The 22580-nt window shown below is 42.7% G+C and overlaps 1 protein-coding gene across 1 annotated transcript in view; it reads left to right on the top strand.

The window, feature by feature from the left end:
* The window catches only part of MORN1 (MORN repeat containing 1), a 282778-nt gene that overhangs the window by 163981 nt on the left and 96217 nt on the right, over positions 1–22580 (top strand). The window contains exon 12 of the mRNA XM_075279633.1: positions 1012–1094. Coding sequence (XP_075135734.1) covers positions 1012–1094 — 83 coding nt within the window. The remainder of the gene's footprint in view (positions 1–1011; positions 1095–22580) is intronic.

The raw sequence follows: 22580 nt of genomic DNA, 5'->3' as shown, positions 1-22580 counted from the left end.
GGCACAGATTGGACTTTTATATAGTGCCAAAATAACAGCAGTCTCTTGTGTTTTTAATTTTTACAATGAGCTAGGGGCAACACGGTGGCTCAGTGGTTAGCACGGCAGCCCTGGAGTCCTGAGTTTGAATCCTACCAGGAACAACATCTGCAAGGAGTTTGTATGTTCTTCCCATACCCATGTATAACAAACTTCTTTTCTCTGGAGACGGGCTGAATGCTTAAGTAAGGAGGGAAGATCGATTATTCGATGCGTTTAATCCCTTGGTGTTCGGCCGCTTACACGCATACCTATGGCGGGGAGGTATTTGATCGAATACGACTCGCTCATCTCTAATGGTCACCAATATAAAAATCTTGGAAAACCCCTTTAAAGAGGACCTTTTTTACCATCTCCATCAAATCTAACTAGCTTATTCATCCTTCAATAGGCATTGCTTTTGGCACTGTTGGAACTCTTTCTGTAGCCCCCACCCTTCCTGAGCAATCATTGTTGTTAGTTTCAGCACACTTCTGCTCTCTATTGTCAGGTGGGTGGTCTCTTTCTTTCTGCCCCAGCCCAGGACCACCCACCTGACAATAGAGAGTATAAGCATGTCGAAACTAACAGCAATGATTGCTCAGGAATGGTGGGGCCTAGAGAAAAAAATTCTAGAAACACCAGAATTAGTGGTGTGGTACCTATTGAGGGATGCAAAGAGTTGGAGTGGGTGGTGAACGATTCTCTTTAAGTTTAGGTATTTTGGGATGGGTCACGCACCTGTGTCTGTTGGACAGAGTTAAGACACGTTTCCCACCTGTAAATGCAAGGATTTTCCAATCCACTGGCCACAAATAGAGATGAAGTCACAAAGTGTAGAAAAACGCGACATACCCTTGCATTCTACAAGCAGCAATTGTGTTATTTCCAAGGGTTCGGCATACTTTTCCAGCCATCTATATAAATAACAGATCTGATTTCTATCTCGCCATCTCTGTGTGTGCTTTACATCCGGACTTCTTTACATTTCAGACTAGGAAAAAAACAAGTGGAAAACTGGCTGGTGAAAAAACTGAGAAAATGACAGTCTCACAGGAGAAGATTGAAGACAGCAGGTAGGTGTGAATCAGTATTTCTGTCGCTCAGCTGGATCTGCTTCCCTTCTTATGTTGTGCATGCTTTCCCCGAAGCAAGACAGACTTCTCGCAGAGTCTTCTATTCTGGGAAATAACGGTGTGTCCTTCCCCCAAACCAATCACTTCTCCCCTGCACGTCGCAGTTGGAATCCTTCTGGCTTGCAAAGGGTGAATTCCTAGGTTGCCTTTCATGCTACTATTATTGTGGCTACTGGTAATAGTATCTGTATATTCAGCCTATTATCTGTAGCAAAAGTGGTACAAATTCTCAGTAGAAAAGTTTTTATTTTTAATTTAAAATTTCAATTAGAAGAAATAAATCTAAGAATTGTACCCGAAAAAGATGGAAAAGAATATAAACCCCGGAGTAGTTCTCTTCTTTTAATATTCTTTCCAGCTGTTGCTTGGCATTTGGGAAGGCTGGGTAACCGCCAGTGTGGCAGCTATAACGCCAGCGCTGCCATCCAGCTCTCCCAGACCTAGCAAATCTGCTCAGTTACACAGTTATAGTCTGATAGTAAGGGATGGATCATCAAGGGGTTTTTGCCATCACATCACAATGTCCATTTTTACTGTACTGTGACATCACTGCGTTTATTATATCTGTACTGTGACATCACTGTGTGTATTATCTCTGTACTGTGACATCACTGTGTGTATTATCTCTGTACTGTGACATCACTGTGTGTATTATCCCTGTACTGTGACATCACTGTGTGTATTATCCCTGTACTGTGACATCACTGTGTGTATTATCTCTGTACTGTGACATCACTGTGTGTATTATCCCTGTACTGTGACATCACTGTGTGTATTATCTCTGTACTGTGACATCACTGTGTGTATTATCCCTGTACTGTGACATCACTGTGTGTATTATCTCTGTACTGTGACATCACTGTGTGTATTATCCCTGTACTGTGACATCACTGTACACATTATCCTTGTACTGTGACATCACTGTGGGCACAATCCCTGTGCTATAATATGACTGTGCTCTTTACCCCTGGCCTGTGACATCACTATGTATATTATGCCTGTACTGTGACATCACTGTGTGTATTATCTCTGTACTGTGACATCACTGTGTGTATTATCCCTGTACTGTGGCATCACTGTGTGTATTATCCCTGTACTGTGACATCACTGTGTGTATTATCTCTGTACTGTGACATCACTGTGTGTATTATCCCTGTACTGTGACATCACTGTGTGTATTATCCCTGTACTGTGACATCACTGTGTGTATTATCCCTGTACTGTGGCATCACTGTGTGTATTATCCCTGTACTGTGACATCACTGTGTGTATTATCTCTGTACTGTGACATCACTGTGTGTATTATCTCTGTACTGTGACATCACTGTGTGTATTATCTCTGTACTGTGACATCACTGTGTGTATTATCCCTGTACTGTGACATCACTGTGTGTATTATCTCTGTACTATGACATCACTGTGTGTATTATCTCTGTACTGTGACATCACTGTGTGCATTATCCCTGTACTGTGACATCACTGTGTATATTATCTCTGTACTGTGACATCACTATGTATATTATGCCTGTACTGTGACATCACTGTGTGTATTATCTCTGTGCTGTGACATCACTGTGTGTATTATCTCTGTACTGTGACATCACTGTGTGTATTATCCCTGTACTGTGACATCACTGTACACATTATCCTTATACTGTGACATCACTGTGGGCACAATCCCTGTGCTATAATATGACTGTGCTCTTTACCCCTGGCCTGTGACATCACTATGTATATTATGCCTGTACTGTGACATCACTGTGTGTATTATCTCTGTACTGTGACATCACTGTGTGTATTATCTCTGTACTGTGACATCACTCTGTGTATTATCTCTGTACTGTGACATCACTGTGTGCATTATCCCTGTACTGTGACATCACTGTGTATATTATCTCTGTACTGTGACATCACTATGTATATTATGCCTGTACTGTGACATCACTGTGTGTATTATCTCTGTACTGTGACATCACTGTGTGTATTATCTCTGTACTGTGACATCACTGTGTGTATTATCTCTGTACTGTGACATCACTGCATATATTATCCTTGTATAAAGATGTTCTGTTTATTACCCCTGTGCTGTGAGATCTTCATATATATTACTGCTTTACTGTGACATGACTGTCTGCAATATTCTTGTATTATTATTATTATTATTACAAAAACAAGTACAAAGACAGTTGTGTTTATAATCCCGTCCTGTGACAATAGTCTTTGCACACTTCCCACCCTTTGACATTATTGTGTGCAATAACCCTTGGTCATTGGGCAAGGAACCAGTGACATATGTAAGTGACATCACCAGTCCCTTATTTGTGAGTGATGTCCTCAGTCCACCATACGTGAGTGATGTCACCAGTCTATCATATGGGAGTGATGTCACCAGTCCATCATATGTGAGTGATGTCACCAGTCTATCATATGTGAGTGATGTCACCAGTCTATCATATGTGAGTGATGTCACCAGTCTATCATATGTGAGTGATGTCACCAGTCTATCATATGTGAGTGATGTCACCAGTCTATCATATGTAAGTGATGTCACCAGTCCCTCATACGTGAGTGATATCACCAGTCTATCATATGTAAGTGATGTCACCAGTCCCTCATACGTGAGTGATATCACCAGTTCCTTATATGTGAGTGATATCACCAGTTCCTTATATGTGAGTGATATCACCAGTTCCTTATATGTGAGTGATGTCATCAGTCCATCATATCTGAGTGATATCACCAGTTCCTTATATGTGAGTGATATCACCAGTTCCTTATATGTGAGTGATGTCACCAGTCCATCATATGTGAGTGATGTCACCAGTCCCTCATATGTGAGTGATGTCACCAGTCCCTCATATGTGAGTGATGTCACCAGTCCCTCATATGTGAGTGATGTCACCAGTCCATATGTGAGTGATGTCACCAGTCCATCATATGTGAGTGATGTCACCAGTCCATCATATGTGAGTGATGTCACCAGCCCCTCTACACTAATTAGTCCCTGGTCACATGAGGCCGAGGACTTCCAGCATCCAGGTACCGGCACGAGACTGAAGAGATATGGGTGGCGGGCAGTGCTGGGTACAGGTGAGATGCTTTGTTTTATTTTATGCCTCCTATGGTCTCCTCAGGGGTTGCTCCAATTCCTGGACAACCCCTTTAATCGGCCAAACGCTGACACCTGAGAATCTCCCTTCAATAGGAGCCGTAGAGAGTTCATTGTCTTGTCAAGGAGACCTAAATTGCATGAATACAATACACCTATAATTGACATGGACATGATAAAACTCACTTTTACCCTTAAATTTTTTTACATAAATCCAGGTATTTCGTGAGCAGCCCTATATTTGACAAGTGTCTTCTTTGCCGTAGAATATCTCTATGGCAAACCTCGGGTCCCGGGCATTCTTATTAACATACCCTATCATTTCCTTCCTCCTCGGAGCCGTGAGAGCCGTGACTTTTTTCCATAATCATATAATATCACCTGCTCGGGGCTCAGCAAGTGTCAGTCTTGGCATTGGAAATGTTACGTTGTGGGATAATCACACTGTCCGAGGATCCATTATCAGTGAGACATTCAGGTCTGTGACTGGAAAGCTCTGGGAAATGTCATGATGACCTCTGCTTCAGTCATTCCTACTATAATCTGCCTGTGCACTAATAGTACAGCGGCGCCCATTGTGTCTTGTTCTAAGAAGCTCAGCATGTGACAACTTCCCTGTGAACATGTCATCCTGTCTAGGAGACCTTAGCGAGACAGGAGGAAAGAAACCTTCTTGGAAATAAGGGATAGAATAGCGCCATAATGTTACAGAAATTGAGGGGTATTTTATTTGGCGGCTTCGCATAATTTACATAGGTGCTAGCGTAGCGGCAGTCATTATTATAGGTGGCTATAAAGAACCGCAGACATAAAATACGGTAGCTGCCATTGTGTGATATGGAAATTATTTTTCTATACTTCCATATCGTCGTGTGGTGCATATATTTTCCTGCATACTATAAGATAATCAAAAGTTTAACGGTTTGTTTCCCTTGGCCAAGCTTGTCGCCACTAGAGCTACCGCAAAGCGTAAGGTGACTTGTCAAAATAAGGTGCCGTGTGTGTACAAGACGAGTAACACCATCTCTACCCATTATATGTCTTCTGCATTTTTAGCATATCCCCCTTTTCCTGGCTTTATCTCTGGCCTTCTGGGTACAGACTAGCTGTTATGACATCTCCCAGGCACTAGACATAGAGAAAGCAGGAGATTCTGCTCTCTAACTCTCTCTAACTCACCCAGAAACTGCATAGACAGCATTATAGAGAATAAAGATCTAGGGTGAGCTAGAAAACTTACTAATAGCTGCAGGACCATCTCTGTACCTATCTCTCTGATTCTCTTTTACTCATCTCCTCGTCCTCTACAGAGACTTCTCTGGGCACATGTAACTTCATCCTTCAGTGTACTGTCAGTCCATCTGGTCTCCCAAGATGGACTTAGCAGAGAATTCAGAGTGAGTGAGCTGTTTAGATGCATAAAGGGAAAGGAAAGAAGCCAGATAAGTGGATAAATTTGCATTTTTCTGTAAAAAGATATATTTAACCCCTTCCCGTCTTTTGTTTTTGACTCTTCCCCCTTCTATGCCCTTCTGAGCCCCCTAACTTTTTTATTTTTCTGCTCTCAAAGCCATATGAGGCCTTTTCTTCGTGAAAATTTTCTTCCCAACATATGCCATACTAGTACTAGCCATAGACGCAGGGTGTCTACTGTTTTATACAGTAGACACCCAGCACTAATGCTCCGATCGCGGGCATTAACCTCTCTGGCGCCTTGGTAAAAGCTGACTGAGGCGCCATTTTCCCAGTGGAGCCATTTCCCGTCACCTGGCTCTTCTATTAGGGAGCATTCACAGGGTGTTACGTGCCGCGAGATTTGGCACGTAGACGCCGCGTGACCCTTTGCGTGCCGTACACGCTCCCATTCATTTCAATGGGAGCGGGGAGCGTATGCGCCGCGCTAGTTTGCGGCCGTGAATAAATGCACGGCCGCAAACTAGCGCGGCGCATACGCTCCCCGCTCCCATTGAACTCAATGGGAGCGTGTACGGCACGCAAAGGGTCACGCGGCGTCTACGTGCCAAATCTCGCGGCACGTAACACCGTGTGAATGCTCCCTTACAGGCTACATAGAGTAGCCTGCATTAGAATCCATTGAATGACAGGCCGGGAAGCCTTCACAAGGCTCCCCACTGTCATGACAATGGGATTCCAGCCATCAATCAGCTTTGACCAAGGCACCAGAGAGTTTAATGCCCGCGATGGGTGCGGGCACCGATCGTGGGCATTAGCACTGGGTGTCTACTGTATAGAACAGTAGATACCCATGTCTATGGCTAGTACTAGTACACTGGGTGTCAGAAAGAGGTTGCACATTTCTTAGATTTTCTTGTACTATTGATGTATACAAATATGGTTATAAAACCAATTATAAATCCACATTTGATAAATGAAAAGTACAGGGGAATATAAGAAACTTTGTAATATATCTTAATAAAGAAATGTGTTTCCTTCTCTAGTTATTAGACGACTTTCCTTCTCCTTATCTTCACTCACACTGTTTGTTACATGGAGTCTGGATCTTTATCCAGCCACACACAGGAGTCTATGGAGAGGGAAGGGGAGGAGAATACCTTTAACCAATGAATATCTTTATTCTGTGAGTCTTTACAGCAGTGTTAGATGAGCTCTGTTTCACTCATAGAATAGCAGAGTATTGCAGCTGCAGGTATTAGTATGCATATTACAGTAAAATGCTCCTCCCCCTCCCCTCTCCATAGACTAATATGTAAAAAGTAACTTAGCTTGATAAATGGAGACGTTAACATATTTCTTACATAAAATACCTTACAAAGTTTCTTATATTCACCTTTACTATTCATTTATGCAAAGTAGTTTCATAACAGGCGCTACACTTTAAAGTGACAACTAGTCTTGCGTTACCATCCCTTCCCCCAATCAATAGCACCTAGATAGGCATACTTTGGTATCTATGCATCCTCATGCAGAATTTATGGCTCATATATAAGATAATATGGAACGTGCCATTGGAAACATTGTAGTATCTGATCTTGCATAGGATTAATAACACGACTGTGACAGCCCCCTCTGGCGATGTAACACGTACGTTTCTACATTCACTTCTTCTTGTTCCCTTAGGCTGTGTGATGGTGGTAGTAGGACTCACAGAGGGGTCGAGCCGTGAAATGGGGGGGGGGGTTTGATTATTTCTTTCCAATATATTTAACTCATCCAATTTACTTAACGAAATAAAACACAACAGAAAAAAAGTCGACGACTAATAGCCGAGCCGCGTGGAGTATTGATGTCATTCTTCACCTGCTGCTCTTCTACTGGTGCTTGCTGTGAAACCGCGAGTACAAAGCAGAGAAGAAAACAGCAGCGAGTATTGGGGATGGAAGTATTAATAGATGATAGATCTCGGATTATCTGCACATAGTTATATAGAATATCTCCTTTCCCCAGATCAAAAAATCAGTTTGCAGCTCTAGCTCCATGTCTGTTCCACAAACTTTGTTGGGTATAGCCACCAGGTATCTTTGGTTACGGCATCTTTTCAACGCCTTTATCTATAGGTGGGCATGCACATTGGATTAGCGTTGACTTATTATTTAGCAGGGTGGACCGAACGTCAAATGTGTATGGGGCCTCCCGACTCTTCCAAATTATATAATGGTTAAGGGGATATTGTCACTCCTTAGGGAGAGACCACCATATAGGTGTGTGGAGATTTATTAAGCCTTTAGCACTCCACTTCGCAAGGAACCATGGGAAGAATATGCAAATCTGTCTTCCATGATGTAATTAGGAAGTCAGAAGCTGCCTCATTGTTGCAAACCAATAGAGGGCGCTCACTGGAATGTGCAAGCCTGTCTTCCCTGATGTAGTTAGAATTCTGTCATCCTAACTACATCAGGGAAGACAGGCTTGCACATTCCAGTGAGCGCCCTCTATTGGTTTGCAACAATGAGGCAGCTTCTGACTTCCTAATTATATCATGGAAGACAGATTTGCATATTCTTCCCAAAATTATATCATGGGAGAGAAGGATCCGACAGGGAAGTTTCAACTCCTGATGTCTTTGTTCTTAGAAGATGTTAGCCACCACCAGCAGCGTCCGCCAGCAGCCTTCTCCACTCTCCTCATCGAAAATAAGTCATGGCAAACCAAACCTACATATGTATGGGGAATTCTATAGGAGTAGCTGACGGCCAACAGCTGTTCAAAATGTATGGCCACCTAAAGGTTTTTCTTGTAAATTTTTGACAGGAAAAGAACAAACAAAATAGGTGGCAAAGTTCAATGAGTGGGAATCCTATCGCTCGCCAATATGGGGGAGCTCAAGATTCAATATCCCTCTTCCCCTATACGTCCATGGTGTGGGATTATTTGTATGTGTTGATGTTACTATATGGAGTAGTATATAATAGAAGACATTACACATTATATATAAGACATTATGATATTGTATGTAAGTGAGCAGACCTGGTGATTCAGAAAGAATGGGGCAAAATTATATATAGCCTTAGTTTTCATTAGCGAGAGAGTATAATTGTTAGGATCGGGTCTCGCAGGATTCCATCACGGCGCACAGCGCCACCTGCGGGCCAATCCGAACCTCGCCCTCGGCGTTGTGTAATAGGATGTCTGGAGTCTAAGTCCAGCTTTTGGCCCACTGAGCATGCTCAGGCATTTTGGAGCCGCTCAGAGGCTAAGTGCCGTTCTCTCCCCACTGAGCATGCTCAGGCATACTGGGTCCACTCTGAGGCTAAGTCCCAGTTTGGCCTTACTGGGCATGATCGGTGATGTTATGCCACCGCCCCTGTTGGGCGGGGATTAGCCTTTAAAAGGTGTGAGCCGACGCCCGCCCGGTGCTCACACTTTATCTAAAAAACACGTAAGACAGGAGGGTATGACAGGAGCTCCAGGCTGCTTCCAGTAGCTAGGCAGGTTCCATCTAGTGCTGTTAGCAAGACCTATAAGTCCTGAATGTACTGGCAGCTCCGCACTACGGCTCGGTGCAGTGGACTCTGTACCAGCCGGTGGACTGGCAGCAGGCTTGGTCTCTTTAGCTAGGCTATCTGTCACTGTCTATGTGTGTTATAGCTCCAAGCTGTTCGGAGCCATTTGTGGTGCTGTTAGGGGTGACGTTAACCCCTGGCAGTCTTGTTGCAGCTGGTTCACCTGAAGCTGCACATAACTATTTACCCAGTGCAGTGAACTGGTGTAAACTTGTTTGCAGCCTGTTTATCTCTGAAGCTGCAAAAAGCTATTTACCCAGTGAGGATAACTGGAGTAAATCTCCATTGTGTAACACGGTTGCCCAGTGCAGTCAACTGGTACAACCTTGCCGCAGCCCATTCACACTGCTGCAGCCCTGACGCATTCATCCAGTGAAGTGAACTGGTGCATTTACTTTACTCCCTGTTCAGACACACTGCCAGGTACTGGCACACGGCCGCCCATCTGGGTCTGTGGACCTCGCCGCAGTGCTCTGCGGCTTAGCGGTTCTGTTGCATTTATTATTATTTTTGTATTTGCACACAGAACCATAACAATAATACACAATTATGAACATGGAAAGACACACTAGCTGTCCAAGTATTATCTATACACTCCAAAAGTTCCATGTGATTTCCATTGGGAACATGGCAAATTTCTAGACGTCAGTCCATTCTAGCTTATCCTACGACATGGACTCCACTATTTCAGTGATGAATCTTTCCAAGTTTTTAGATCCTGTGGTTGATATGCTTTGGGGTCCTTGATGTAGCCCACAGAAAGAAGCCGCAGGGTGTTAGGTCTGGCGATCATGGAGGCTAGCACATCATAGACGAAATGTTGTTTCCCAAGTGGCCAATCTAGCACCGATCAAGTTCCAGATAGTTTCATTCAGGTGTTGGCGAACATCTAAATTTTATATATTCTGATAAATTTGTAGGCTAAAATTTTATTGTTTAATTAGACCAGGGGAGGAGAAAAAAATGAAAAACTTACTCGTTCCCTGGTTCTCCGGTGTCTTCCAGCGTCCGCACTGGAATTACATCGGAGCACTGGGGACAGGTGAGTATGTTTTGTTTTTTTTTGTTTTTTTCACCTCCCCTAGACAACCTCTTGGCTTCGGTCTTTTGATGTTAATAAATTTGTGTTATTTTCCCCCAGTTATACATAAAAGGGCTGTGGAGTTGGAATTGGGGCCAATTTTAGCTGGAATCGGACTCAAAATAAAATGATGAATTATTTTTATTTATATTGTACAGATATTGTTTCATATAAGTAAAAATAATTCATCATTTTAATATTGTATAATTAATTATATAGAATGGCTCAGATTTACTTTGTCTTGTACATCAGTTTTCTGGTCTAAAAAGTCTTGCATAAAAAAATGAAAGCCATTTTTTACAATCTGTGCCGCCTGTGTCACTTTCATACAAAGAGGACATGGTGGAGGCATGCGGGGGCCTCCATTTACCATCATTTACTCCACCACCTCCGGGGCTATGAAGACTGGTATGAGCAATGCCAGTCTTCATAAATATGCCTCATAGTTTTACATGTTTAGTTTCATAGAAATTCAATCATTCCTTTTTTTCTAATGACTTAGAGGATCTTTCCTGCTTCTGACTGACCATGGCTGTCAGCCATTCGCGAAAGAGTCAGAGTCGGTGGTTCAATCTATCGATTCCTCAGCCCTGATGGATTTTGAGGCTATAATTTTGCACCATTTTCGCTCATCCTTCATATGGCCATGGCCAAGATGTAGACTTGTTGAACCTAAGAGACTGGCCCTCAAAAGACAAACAAGGTGTGAAGAAAAGAATGATGAAACATAGATTCCAGCCGCCCTCCGCAGAGTCACCTTTGTCCCCTCAATTGTAAAAATGTCTTTTCCTAGGAGAACATTTCTTCTCACCTTTCTTCAAATCTTCTTATAGATTGCAACCCGCTTTGCCGTAGATTGAACGTGGCATTGTTTACCTTGGCCGCAGCCTTTCTCTTAGCCCAGGGAGCACACAGTCTATATAATTGATGCTCTGTGTGAACGCGCAGGATCTGCTGGAGTTCCAGACAATTAGGTCACCTAATGCACTTGCAGCTGTCTGATGCATTGATCTTGTGCGCCGTCTGGAGCAGGACATCCTTATAACCTGCAGCATGTTCTCATTCATTAGTTTCTTCGGAGAGCAATCCCCTGCAGTGCCGGCCATGTCAGTTATCTTTTCTTTATTATTGGCTGATTATAAAGCCATCAGCTTCTACACAAAGACAACGTTCAGCTCGTGCCGGCGTCCGCATCCACTAGAAGAGATTTACCATGCTTATTACACATACCTGGGGAATTTGGACGCAGGGCCAGCTCATACGTTGCCCGGAACTCATGGCTGACAGGTTGCTCATGCTAAAACCTAGAATACTCTAATTTATATCATATTTCATAGTCTGTATCACTTTTTATTGAAAAATCTGTATAGCCTTAGTAGATGACAATGGATTTCCAGAATTAACTTAGCATTGTTATTTATTAATTTAGTTCCAGATGCATTAAAGGGACCCTGTCATTAAAAAGCAATTTTTTGTGACTAACACATAGGAATAGCCTTAAGAAAGGCTATTCTTCTCCTACCTTTAGATATCTTCTACACACCACCATAGAAATCCCAGTTTTCGTCAGTATGCAAATGAGAGAACTCTCCAACACCACCTCCATCTTCTTCAGGAACGGCCTCTTCACATGTCTTCTTCCAGCGCTGGGGTCAAACGTCTAGGCCTCAGGCAGAGCCGACTGCGCATGCCCACAGGCCACAAGAAAAATAGCCGCCTACACAGTGACACGTGAAGACCCCGTTCCTGAAGAAGATCGAGGCGGCGCTGGAGAGTTCTCTCGCAGCATTGGGAGGCCCCCAGTGCTGTTTGAGTGCTGCGGACCGCCCCCAGTGCTGTGAGAGAACTCATTTGCATACCGACGAAAACCGGGATTTCAACCGAATGGCGGCGTGGAGAAGACATCTAAAGGTAGGAGAAGAATAGCCTTTCTTAAGGCTATTCCTACGTGGTAGGCAGAAAAAAAAATTGCTTTTTAATGATAGGATCCCTTTAAGAGATGTATTCAATTTATTTTATTACGGTCAGGTTTGGTCATAATAAAAATCTAGTGGGTTGTCCCTTAAAGGGAATGGATCAACAATAGCAGCCTATTTTTAAAATCTAAGTTTTAGGCTAAGGCCCAGCGTGATGTCCCGCAGCAAAAAAGTGCTGTTGGAAAAACCGCGGCAGCAACACATCACGGTTCTTCCCACAGCGCTTTGACAGAGGTTTGCTCTGCAGACTTTATACATTATACCTATAGGGAAAACCGCCGGCGTTTCCATAAGTATATTTGATATGCTGCGATTTCCAAAACCGTGATGGTTTTGGTAATCACTAGATATCAGCAGCGTGTATTTTATCACAAAGTGGGAAAGGGATTCTCTCGAATTCCATCCACTTTGCTGTGACTCTACAATGCCACGTTTCTTTCAAACCGCATGCACCTTGATATGAAACCTAACTTTTAAGAATTTTTGATGATTTTATTTATAATTTCTTTGTCACTATCTTTTTTATTTTTTTTTAACATACTATATCCTGCCATTTTAATGTCACCCACTAAGATTAACAATAGACTGGCACTTGCCAACTCAGTAGGAATTTTCATTGCAGCAGCGATTCTCACGAGTTAGTCAATGATGGGCAGTGTTAGTGGATACGGACGCACAGCGCTGGGGTTGGTTGAGGTGGTAAAAGGTCCTCTTTGAGGCCAGGGCCCCACGGGTCGGAAACACCACGATTTGCCTGCGGAGGAAACACCGCAGGAAAAATCGCGGCGTTTTACAGTAATTGCAAAGTGGATGGGATTCATGCGAATCCTATGCCCACTTTGTGGTAAAAACCCTATAACCCCATTACACTCACCCTAGGTAGCCCTAAAGAATATACAAGGGGGAACTTCTACTGCAAATTAGGGGCAGTACAAGTTACAGTTAAAAGTTGCAAAACCCCCTCACACATAAGAATACACCAGTATCATAAATGGCACACAGCCCACAGGGATAAACTGATCCAAGGTATGGGTGTTAGCATCAATATGGCGGCCAAATAAATGAAAAATACGTTGAAATCACCCTGATAAAGGACCAGTGTTTCTTCAACTTTGGTCCAAAAATACCTATCAGTCTCCTCAGCACAATTCAGGTTCCCTTTACTTTACCCTATACTTGCCAACTGGTCCAGAATCTCAGTAAGCCCACTGGCACAAGGGGCAAGAGATTTACGAATCCCTCTTCATTATTCAGTAAGACATCCTTGTACCAGAATGTAAATCTATCTCTGATAGTAACTGGCGTACATTTCTGCTATAACTCATGCCAAAAAACTGATGTCCCATCCCAGCCTATCCACATTCGCACAATATGGCAAGCAAGACATGGATCAGGGCTTGGGAGTGGGGAACCCGCCTCAACTTTACCGAATGGCATGGGGGACTTTTGTAGGATTATGAAGATGATTCGCAGCCATGTTACTTTCCAGTTACCCCATCAACGGTCCATGGGGCTTTTTAGGAATAACAATAACCCTTCACTGATTTATCTAATGGAAGACTGCCCTGAAGACAGTAAACCCCAACAGGAGGGGTCATATATTCATGGAATAGGCAAATTGCACATATGTCACATATATTTGTAGGAAAACCTTGTGCTGTATATTTGTGGACTCTGCAGACTGCTTACTAGGCCGAAATAAGAACAATTGTTATTGAAAAGATATCAGGATAAACTAAAGCGGTTATAGGAAATGTAAATCACTGAGCGCCTGCTATCAGCCACTTAAGCAAAGCAGAGCCCCTAGTGAGCCCTCCCGAATGTTCCCCTCTCCCCCGTGCGCTCCTCATTGATTGAAGATAGTGTTTATGATCTCTCTTCTCTCCACTGTTCGGAGTCAGCACGCTGTGGTTATCTTGTCATTTTACTATCTGCATTTGCATTACGATGCGGGATTTAACCATTTATGTCGCCTTCAACAGCTCATAGCCATTGGAACAGAACCTGGTATACAATTATTCACAATTTTCTAGAGGGGAGTTATTTTGCATGTTTTTTTATTAGGGGCATTGTTTATCCACTTTCTGGATATGTACAAAAAGAATTGGTACCTTCCAATATACAGGCATCCCATACAGTGGGATATAATGTGCTGACGCCGATATAATGGATTGAGTTGGGAGTCTTTGGGTTCCGAAGTCAAAAGATATGTCTTAAAGGGATTCTACCATTGAAATCAAATTTTTCTCGTTGACACGTAGGAATAGCCTTAAGAAAGACTATTCTTCTCCTAATTTTAGATGTCTTTTCCCCGCCGCCGTTCGGTATAAATCCCAGTTTTTGTCGGTATGCAAATGAGTTCTCACGCAGCACTGGGGGCGGTCCCCAGCGCTCAAACAGCACTGGGGGCGTACCCAATGCTGTGAGAGAACTCTCCAGCGACGCCTCCATCTTCTTCAGGAACAGCCTCTTCACGTGTCTTCTTCCGACGCTAGCGGTCAAACTTCTGGGCCTCGGGCAGAGCCAACGACGCATACCCACAGGCCACAAGAAAATGGCCACTTACTTACTGTAACCAGTACCATCCAATACACAGGCACAGTGGGATAAAATGCGATGGAGTCGATATAATGCGTTGATGCTGATATAATGCGTTGAGTTGGGAGTCTTTGAGTTCAATGACCAAAAGATATGTTGCTTGGGTGGACGAGCCTGGTTGGGGGTATTTAGATACAGGGTGAAGGCAGTAAATTGAACCTTTGCCTTGCCTACTGGAGCTGCTGGAAATACGTATATTTTAAGCCCATTACATTCAGTGTGAATACAGACTATGAAAAGACAAATGTTACTTGCACACGAATGATGTAAAAAAAAAAAAACGACCATTAAAAACGGATGAAATTGTCCAATGTTGGCAGCCATTTTTCCTCCATTTCCCGGCCATCTGTCTTTTTGTTATCCATACTTAACTGCGTGTTAAAAAAAAACAGATGAACTTCATTATTTTAATTTTTTTTTTTTTTTGGCTCATCCCACTGATTTTTCTTTTAAGGCCATCACTTGGATGCAAATCCATTTTAGACTAAGGCACCACGTATTGGGTCACAGCAAAAATTGCTGCGTCAATGCTTTTCACAGAAACTACAGACTTTCTGCATCTAGCATGCGTTTCCGTAGGTATATTTGACACGTTTTGGAAATCGCGTTTCTACTGCACGTATTTTTCTGCAATGGATGAATGGGATTCGCTAGACTGTAAAACGCTGTCGCATTTGCTGCGGCTCTTCTGCCCCACCTTAGGTTAAGACCCCATGTTGTGGAGACTGCAGAGAAAACAGCAAAACAATTTGGCTTTAGTTTTTTCAGTCAAAGTCAGGAGTGGCTTGAAATGGATTGGAAAATATAAAGGATGCTCTTAAGCTGAGTTCACATGGGTTTTTTTGGACTGGATTTTAATGCGGAATTCGCCTCCAAAAAATGCCTCCCATTGACTTTAACAGGAGCCATTCACTTCTTTTTTTCAATAACGGAAAAAAGAAGCGTGTTGCCCTATCTTCACATGGATTCCGCAGCTGAATCCGCCATTGCGTCCAGGGCGTGAGACTCCCTCCCGACTAGGCTCATTCATTTGGGCCTAATCCGGAGTGGAATGCCGTAACTGGATGCCTGTGCAGGCGTTTTTTTTTACCGGATTCTAATGCGGCTTCCTGCGTGAAAATCTGGTCCAAAAAAACCTTGTGTGAACCCCGTGCTTTATATGTCTCCCTTCTGTTAAATTCACCCCTGACCTAAAGAAACTGCAGGAGAATCTACAACAAAAAATGCTGCATTTTCGTAATGTGTGGCCTTAGGGTGCATTCACACGGAGCAAAATGGTGCGGATGCTGTGTGGATTTTGGTGTGAATCCGCGCGGAATTAGTGCAGAATCTGCGTTTGATTCGGCGTGGAAAAAAAGCCTCCAAATAGAACTCTATGGCGAGGCTTTTTTTCTGCACCGAATCTAACGCTAATTCCGCACGGATTCGTGCCAAAATCCGCGCAGCATCCGCGTCATTTTGCTCCGAGTGAATGCACCCTTTGCCTGAATGGATGTTAACAATGGACTTGCACTAGGTCTAGTCCATTAGTCCACGAAAATGGCCCAAAATAGGACATCACAATTTTTGATGGATTTTATTCACTGCTTGTTGAAAAGCGTAAATGTGAATACACACGTAGATTTTTGAAAGCAGCCATGTGACGGCCATGTGAATGATGCCTAAGAAGCCACTTTGTGAAGTGCGGATCCCACCACATCTCTACTATCTACAGTAATAAGACCAGACGTGCAGACCCTAGCAGAGTATACAGGGACTCTATAATAAATAGATCATTCACAGACACTTTCTGCTTCTACCGGGTAATTGTCACCCGCCGGTGTCAGCCCCTCCCATCATGATGGGAGTTAGAGTAAAATTATAGATGTGGGCGCTGACAATGTTGGGAGGAGGGCTGGCGTTGCAGGACTGCGGGGCCTGTCATTCTCAGCTGGTAATTGCTCGACACGATGTGCAGATTGTGGAGTCTTCCAGCTGACAGTCTTGTAAACACTCCGGAGATCCTCATATAAAATGTATGCTTCCTCTGCTCTTGGCGGCTCCATTTCCATCTCTTTTCTTATAAATATACACCGATAGACAGGCAGCTTCTGAGAACTTATTCATATAGGTGAGATTTGTGTGTCGGTTTTTTCCCATGTTTGCATTACAATCACATGCTGGCTATTTCCATACATTCACACTGTAGATAATAGATACCACTGACTATCACATCAATCGTCCCTTCTTAAAGGAAGATGGCAGAGCAGATGGAAAGAATAGAAAGGGGTTGTCTGGGTTATATGCTCAATATCTATCTCAGGGGTACAGCTGAAGGGGGCAGTAGTGGTACCTGACCCTAAGGCTGGACTCATACCTGGATTTGGAGACATGGTTGCAATGTCTGTTTGAAAATCCCTGGATGAAAAAATCCTGAAATCCCCAATTTTTTTGTCCGTCATAACAAGGATTGGATTGTGTCTGTTTTTCTGCTCTTTTGCTCTTCCGATGGACCAGAAGTATTATAAGGGCTTATATCTATAGAATAGCTGAATGGATTTGGATAAACAAAACACCAAAGTGTTCTGGGTACCAGAACCTATCAGAATATAGCAGAAACCTAAAACGTATATCACAGAGCTCAGCTTCTCTCCTCTATCCTATAACCCTATATATCACAGAGCTCAGCTTCTCTCCTCTATCATATAACCCTATATATCACAGAGCTCAGCTTCTCTCCTCTATCATATAACCCTATATATCACAGAGCTCAGCTTCTCTCCTCTATCATATAACCCTATATATCACAGAGCTCAGCTTCTCTCCTATATCATATAACCCTATATATCACAGAGCTCAGCTTCTCTCCTCTATCATATAACCCTATATATCACAGAGCTCAGCTTCTCTCCTCTATCATATAACCTATATATCACAGAGCTCAGCTTCTCTCCTCTATCATATAACCCTATATATCACAGAGCTCAGCTTCTCTCCTCTTTCATATAACCTATATATCACAGAGCTCAGCTTCTCTCCTCTATCATATAACCCTATATATCACAGAGCTCAGCTTCGCTCCTCTATCATATAACCCTATATATCACAGAGCTCAGCTTCTCTCCTCTATCATATAACCCTATATATCACAGAGCTCAGCTTCTCTCCTCTATCATATAACCCTATATATCACAGAGCTTAGCTTCTCTCCTCTATCATATAACCCTATATATCACAGAGCTCAGCTTCTCTCCTCTATCATATAACCCTATATATCACAGAGCTCAGCTTCTCTCCTCTATCATATAACCCTATATATCACAGAGCTCAGCTTCTCTCCTCTATCATATAACCCTATATATCACAGAGCTCAGCTTCTCTCCTATATCATATAACCCTATATATCACAGAGCTCAGCTTCTCTCCTCTATCATATAACCCTATATATCACAGAGCTCAGCTTCTCTCCTCTATCATATAACCTATATATCACAGAGCTCAGCTTCTCTCCTCTATCATATAACCCTATATATCACAGAGCTCAGCTTCTCTCCTCTTTCATATAACCTATATATCACAGAGCTCAGCTTCTCTCCTCTATCATATAACCCTATATATCACAGAGCTCAGCTTCGTTCCTCTATCATATAACCCTATATATCACAGAGCTCAGCTTCTCTCCTCTATCATATAACCCTATATATCACAGAGCTCAGCTTCTCTCCTCTATCATATAACCCTATATATCACAGAGCTTAGCTTCTCTCCTCTATCATATAACCCTATACTGTATATCACAGAGCTCAGCTTCTCTCCTCTATCCTATAACCCTATATATCAGAGCTCAGCTTCTCTCCTCTATCATATAACCCTATATATCACAGAGCTCAGCTTCTCTCCTCTATCCTATAACCCTATATATCAGAGCTCAGCTTCTCTCCTCTATCATATAACCCTATATATCACAGAGCTCAGCTTCTCTCCTCTATCATATAACCTATATATCACAGAGCTCAGCTTCTCTCCTCTATCATATAACCCTATATATCACAGAGCTCAGCTTCTCTCCTCTATCATATAACCCTATATATCACAGAGCTCAGCTTCTCTCCTCTATCATATAACCCTATATATCACAGAGCTCACCTTCTCTCCTCTATCCTATAACCCTATATATCACAGAGCTCAGCTTCTCTCCTCTATCATATAACCCTGTATATCACAGAGCTCAGCTTCTCTCCTCTATCATATAACCTATATATCACACAGCTCAGCTTCTCTCCTCTATCATATAACCCTATATATCACAGAGCTCAGCTTCTCTCCTCTATCATATGACCCTATATATCACAGAGCCAGTGGCGTAACTAGGAATGGCGGGGGCCCGTGGCGAACTTTTGACAAGAAGACCTCAACCGACCATTCTATCTACCTATCTATCTATCTATCTATCTATCTATCTATCTATCTATCTATCTATCTATCTATCTATCTATCTATCTATCTACAGTACTTGTCTGTAAATCTATCACCCATCTCTCTGCTGTCTTTCTCTATGGCACGTATATGTAGTGCATACAGTAAGAAGCAGTTATACCTGGGACCAGATGTCTGAGAGGCCACTTGTCATATATAAGGATGTAGGTGTTTGTGTGCCCTCATACAGAGTCTGGATTCCATCTCTATGTGTATATATGTGTGTACATATATGTATACATGTACATCTCACTACTCCACGTATAATGTCTCAGTACAAGGCACTGTAGCGCAGCACTTAGCACCAGGTCCTGCTTTTCTTCCAGCCCCGCACTATAACTATGACTGCTGTGTTATTGTACGGCTTCTTAAATCCCGGCATACAAATATGATCATTATTAGGATATTTTGTATGTTCATGATTTGTAAAGCTGTAAAGTGGCGTTTCTCAATCCTTTGTATAAATACCGTTCACACAATATCAGAATACATCATTCTCCGAAAATAAACATTTCTGATGGAAATTCGTTAAAGGGCAAAAACAATCCTTTTGGGGGGTAGAGAATGTTACTCCACAGCCTTGTGTTCACGCCGTCCTACATTGTAATGTGCTCATATAAATGGCCTATTAGTGATGCTAAAATTGCAGCCTGCTTGTCTGAAAGCTTTGTATTTCTAGCTGCATGTGAGAATTTATACAGCGGCACCTCCTATCCCTTGGCACGGCTGCAGACATTTTATGTTCAGCATGCTTGATTAACAAGGCGAGATCATAGGGAACGGCTCGCATGCAGATGAAAAATTGGCCTATTTACCACTCAAGATGTCCCTATCTGAATCCAATACTTTTTGTTAAAGAAATATTGTTTTACATGAAATTAGATTCAGCTGGGATTTTTTCTTCTTTTTTTTTTTTCCCAGGGACGCTTTTCCAGCAGAGCCATAAATTGCTCTCCAAACTGCTGCGCTAGTTCTTTCTTTTCCATGTTTGCTTGGGTCTTGAGATGATAATGATATTCCTTGAGAATTATTTCATAATCTAGAAGTTGTCAGGTTCTCATTCATTTCTGGCTCACGTCTTCTGGTAGCAATCCTTAAATTTGTACATACACGTGTGTATGGCTCGAGATAGTACAATCAAATCTAATGTACTTGTTCTTAGACGGCGCCTGTTCTGCTATTTTTTTATTATGTAATTTTGTCGTTTTTCTTGTTCGTTTCTTAAAAACTCAATAAAAATCAGTTAGAAATAAATAAAATCTAAGACTGAGGCCCCACGTAGCATAATATATGTAGGAAGTTCTTATTCTTCTAACTTCTGCTCAATCGAGTCCTGGCTTTGGCTCAAAAAAACGCAACAAAATCTGCAACAAAAAAAGCTGCGTTTCCGCAACGTGAGGCCTTAGTTTAAGATTAAATAGTTTAATCTAATCTCAATTCATTTCATTTAATTTGATATCAATCAATTCTTTTGATTTGTAAAATGACCAAAATGGCCGCCAAAGTAACAAAAAATTTGCGAGTGCTGTCAAAGACTTTTCAGTCTTGACACCATTGGCAACTAGTCCTACCACTAAGAACAGGGCTTGCTAAGAGTGACTTTTTTATTTCTATAGAGAGAGAGGGGCACCGAGCCGACCAATGTGTAGAAATGATGGGTGAAAGGTAGGTAAGCAGAAAATTGGCCGCTCACCTGGAAGAGTTGTGTGTGACACAACAACTCTATGATGTATAATATTGGAAGCAACAGGGACACGGGCAGCCGCTGGAAGGAACGCCTGCAAGACGTCAAAGCAATGAAGCGAAAGAGGGACCGTGCTCCTTGTGGAAGATGAAAGGAAAACCGCGCTCGCCCAGGTACAGTGAAAAGACTTTATTTTGCACAACGCGTTTCGAGCATACTGCTCTTTCTCAAGTGCATATGATCAACCTTCCCAAGTTGAGGGTTAGTCCTGTTGTTTACTTCAAGCACTAACCCTCAACTTGGGAAGGTTGATCATATGCACTTGAGAAAGAGCAGTATGCTCGAAACACGTTGTGCAAAATAAAGTCTTTTCACTGTACCTGGGCGAGCGCGGTTTTCCTTTCATCTTTCACAAGGAGGACGGTCCCTCTTTCGCTTCATTTTTTATTTCTATTGAAAAACTGTGTGGCGGTTTATACTGTGTTGGGGCCACTGGGGAATATAATATAGAATGAGGCTGAGTTCAGACGGAGTATTTTGGATAGGAATTTGATGCGGAGGCCACCTCAGGTTCCAGTCCAAAATATGGGGCAACCGCGATTGGATGCCGATGCTGTGCACAAGTATCCAGTCGCAGCACTGCGATCCGGATTAGGCCCAAATGAATGGGCCTAGTCGGGAGTGTCTTCAGGAGAATTCGCGAGGCAGTAGCTACATGAAGAATGAGCATGTCCATTCTTTTTTGCAGGAGCCAGAACAAATAGCTACTGGAAAAAAGAAACAATCGGCTCCCATTGAAATCAATGGGAGCCATCTTTTTGGTCAGGAGTTTGAGGCGGATATGGCCTCAAAATCCTGACCAAAATACCCTGTGTGAACTCAACCTGAGGGGTTTCAGGAGAGCATTATAGTGTGTGAGACCACTAGATAGCATTATACAGTGTGTGGGGGCCCTGGATAGCATTGTAAACGGTGAGGAGGCCCACTGGAGAACATTATATTATGTGGGAGGTAGACTATAGAGCATTATATTGTGTGTATCGGCATTAAAAAGCATTATACTGTTTCTGTGGGGCCACTGGAGATCATTTTACTGTGTGTGGGGGGCACTGGAGAGTATTCTACACCGTGTAGGGTACCACTGGAGAGCATTATACTGTGTTTCAGGGCAACTGGTAAGCAATATACTTTATATGGCGAGGCACAAGAGACATTGTACAGTGTTTTGGGTTTTTTTGAGCACCGGAGAACATTATACTTTGTGCGGGTAGCAATGGAAACCATTATAATGTGTGGGGGGAGCATTATACTGTTTGGCAGCTAAAAATTAGTTTTGACCCCTACATTTTTTCTGCTTAGGAGCCAATGGCACCTAGGGATTTTTTTTAATATAGAGCAAGGCCATTGAAATAGATCTAAAACCATACTTGTCAACTTTTTGCAAGTTTTTTGGGCATACAATCACATGGCCTTTTCACATGCCATGCTCCTTTTTACAGGATACTCGCCCTTTACTTGCACATGGCAGTGCCCCCATCTGA

Source organism: Leptodactylus fuscus, chromosome 6, assembly GCF_031893055.1.
Source record: "Leptodactylus fuscus isolate aLepFus1 chromosome 6, aLepFus1.hap2, whole genome shotgun sequence".
Taxonomy (NCBI): domain Eukaryota; kingdom Metazoa; phylum Chordata; class Amphibia; order Anura; family Leptodactylidae; genus Leptodactylus; species Leptodactylus fuscus.
This window is presented reverse-complemented; position numbering and strand designations above follow the sequence as displayed.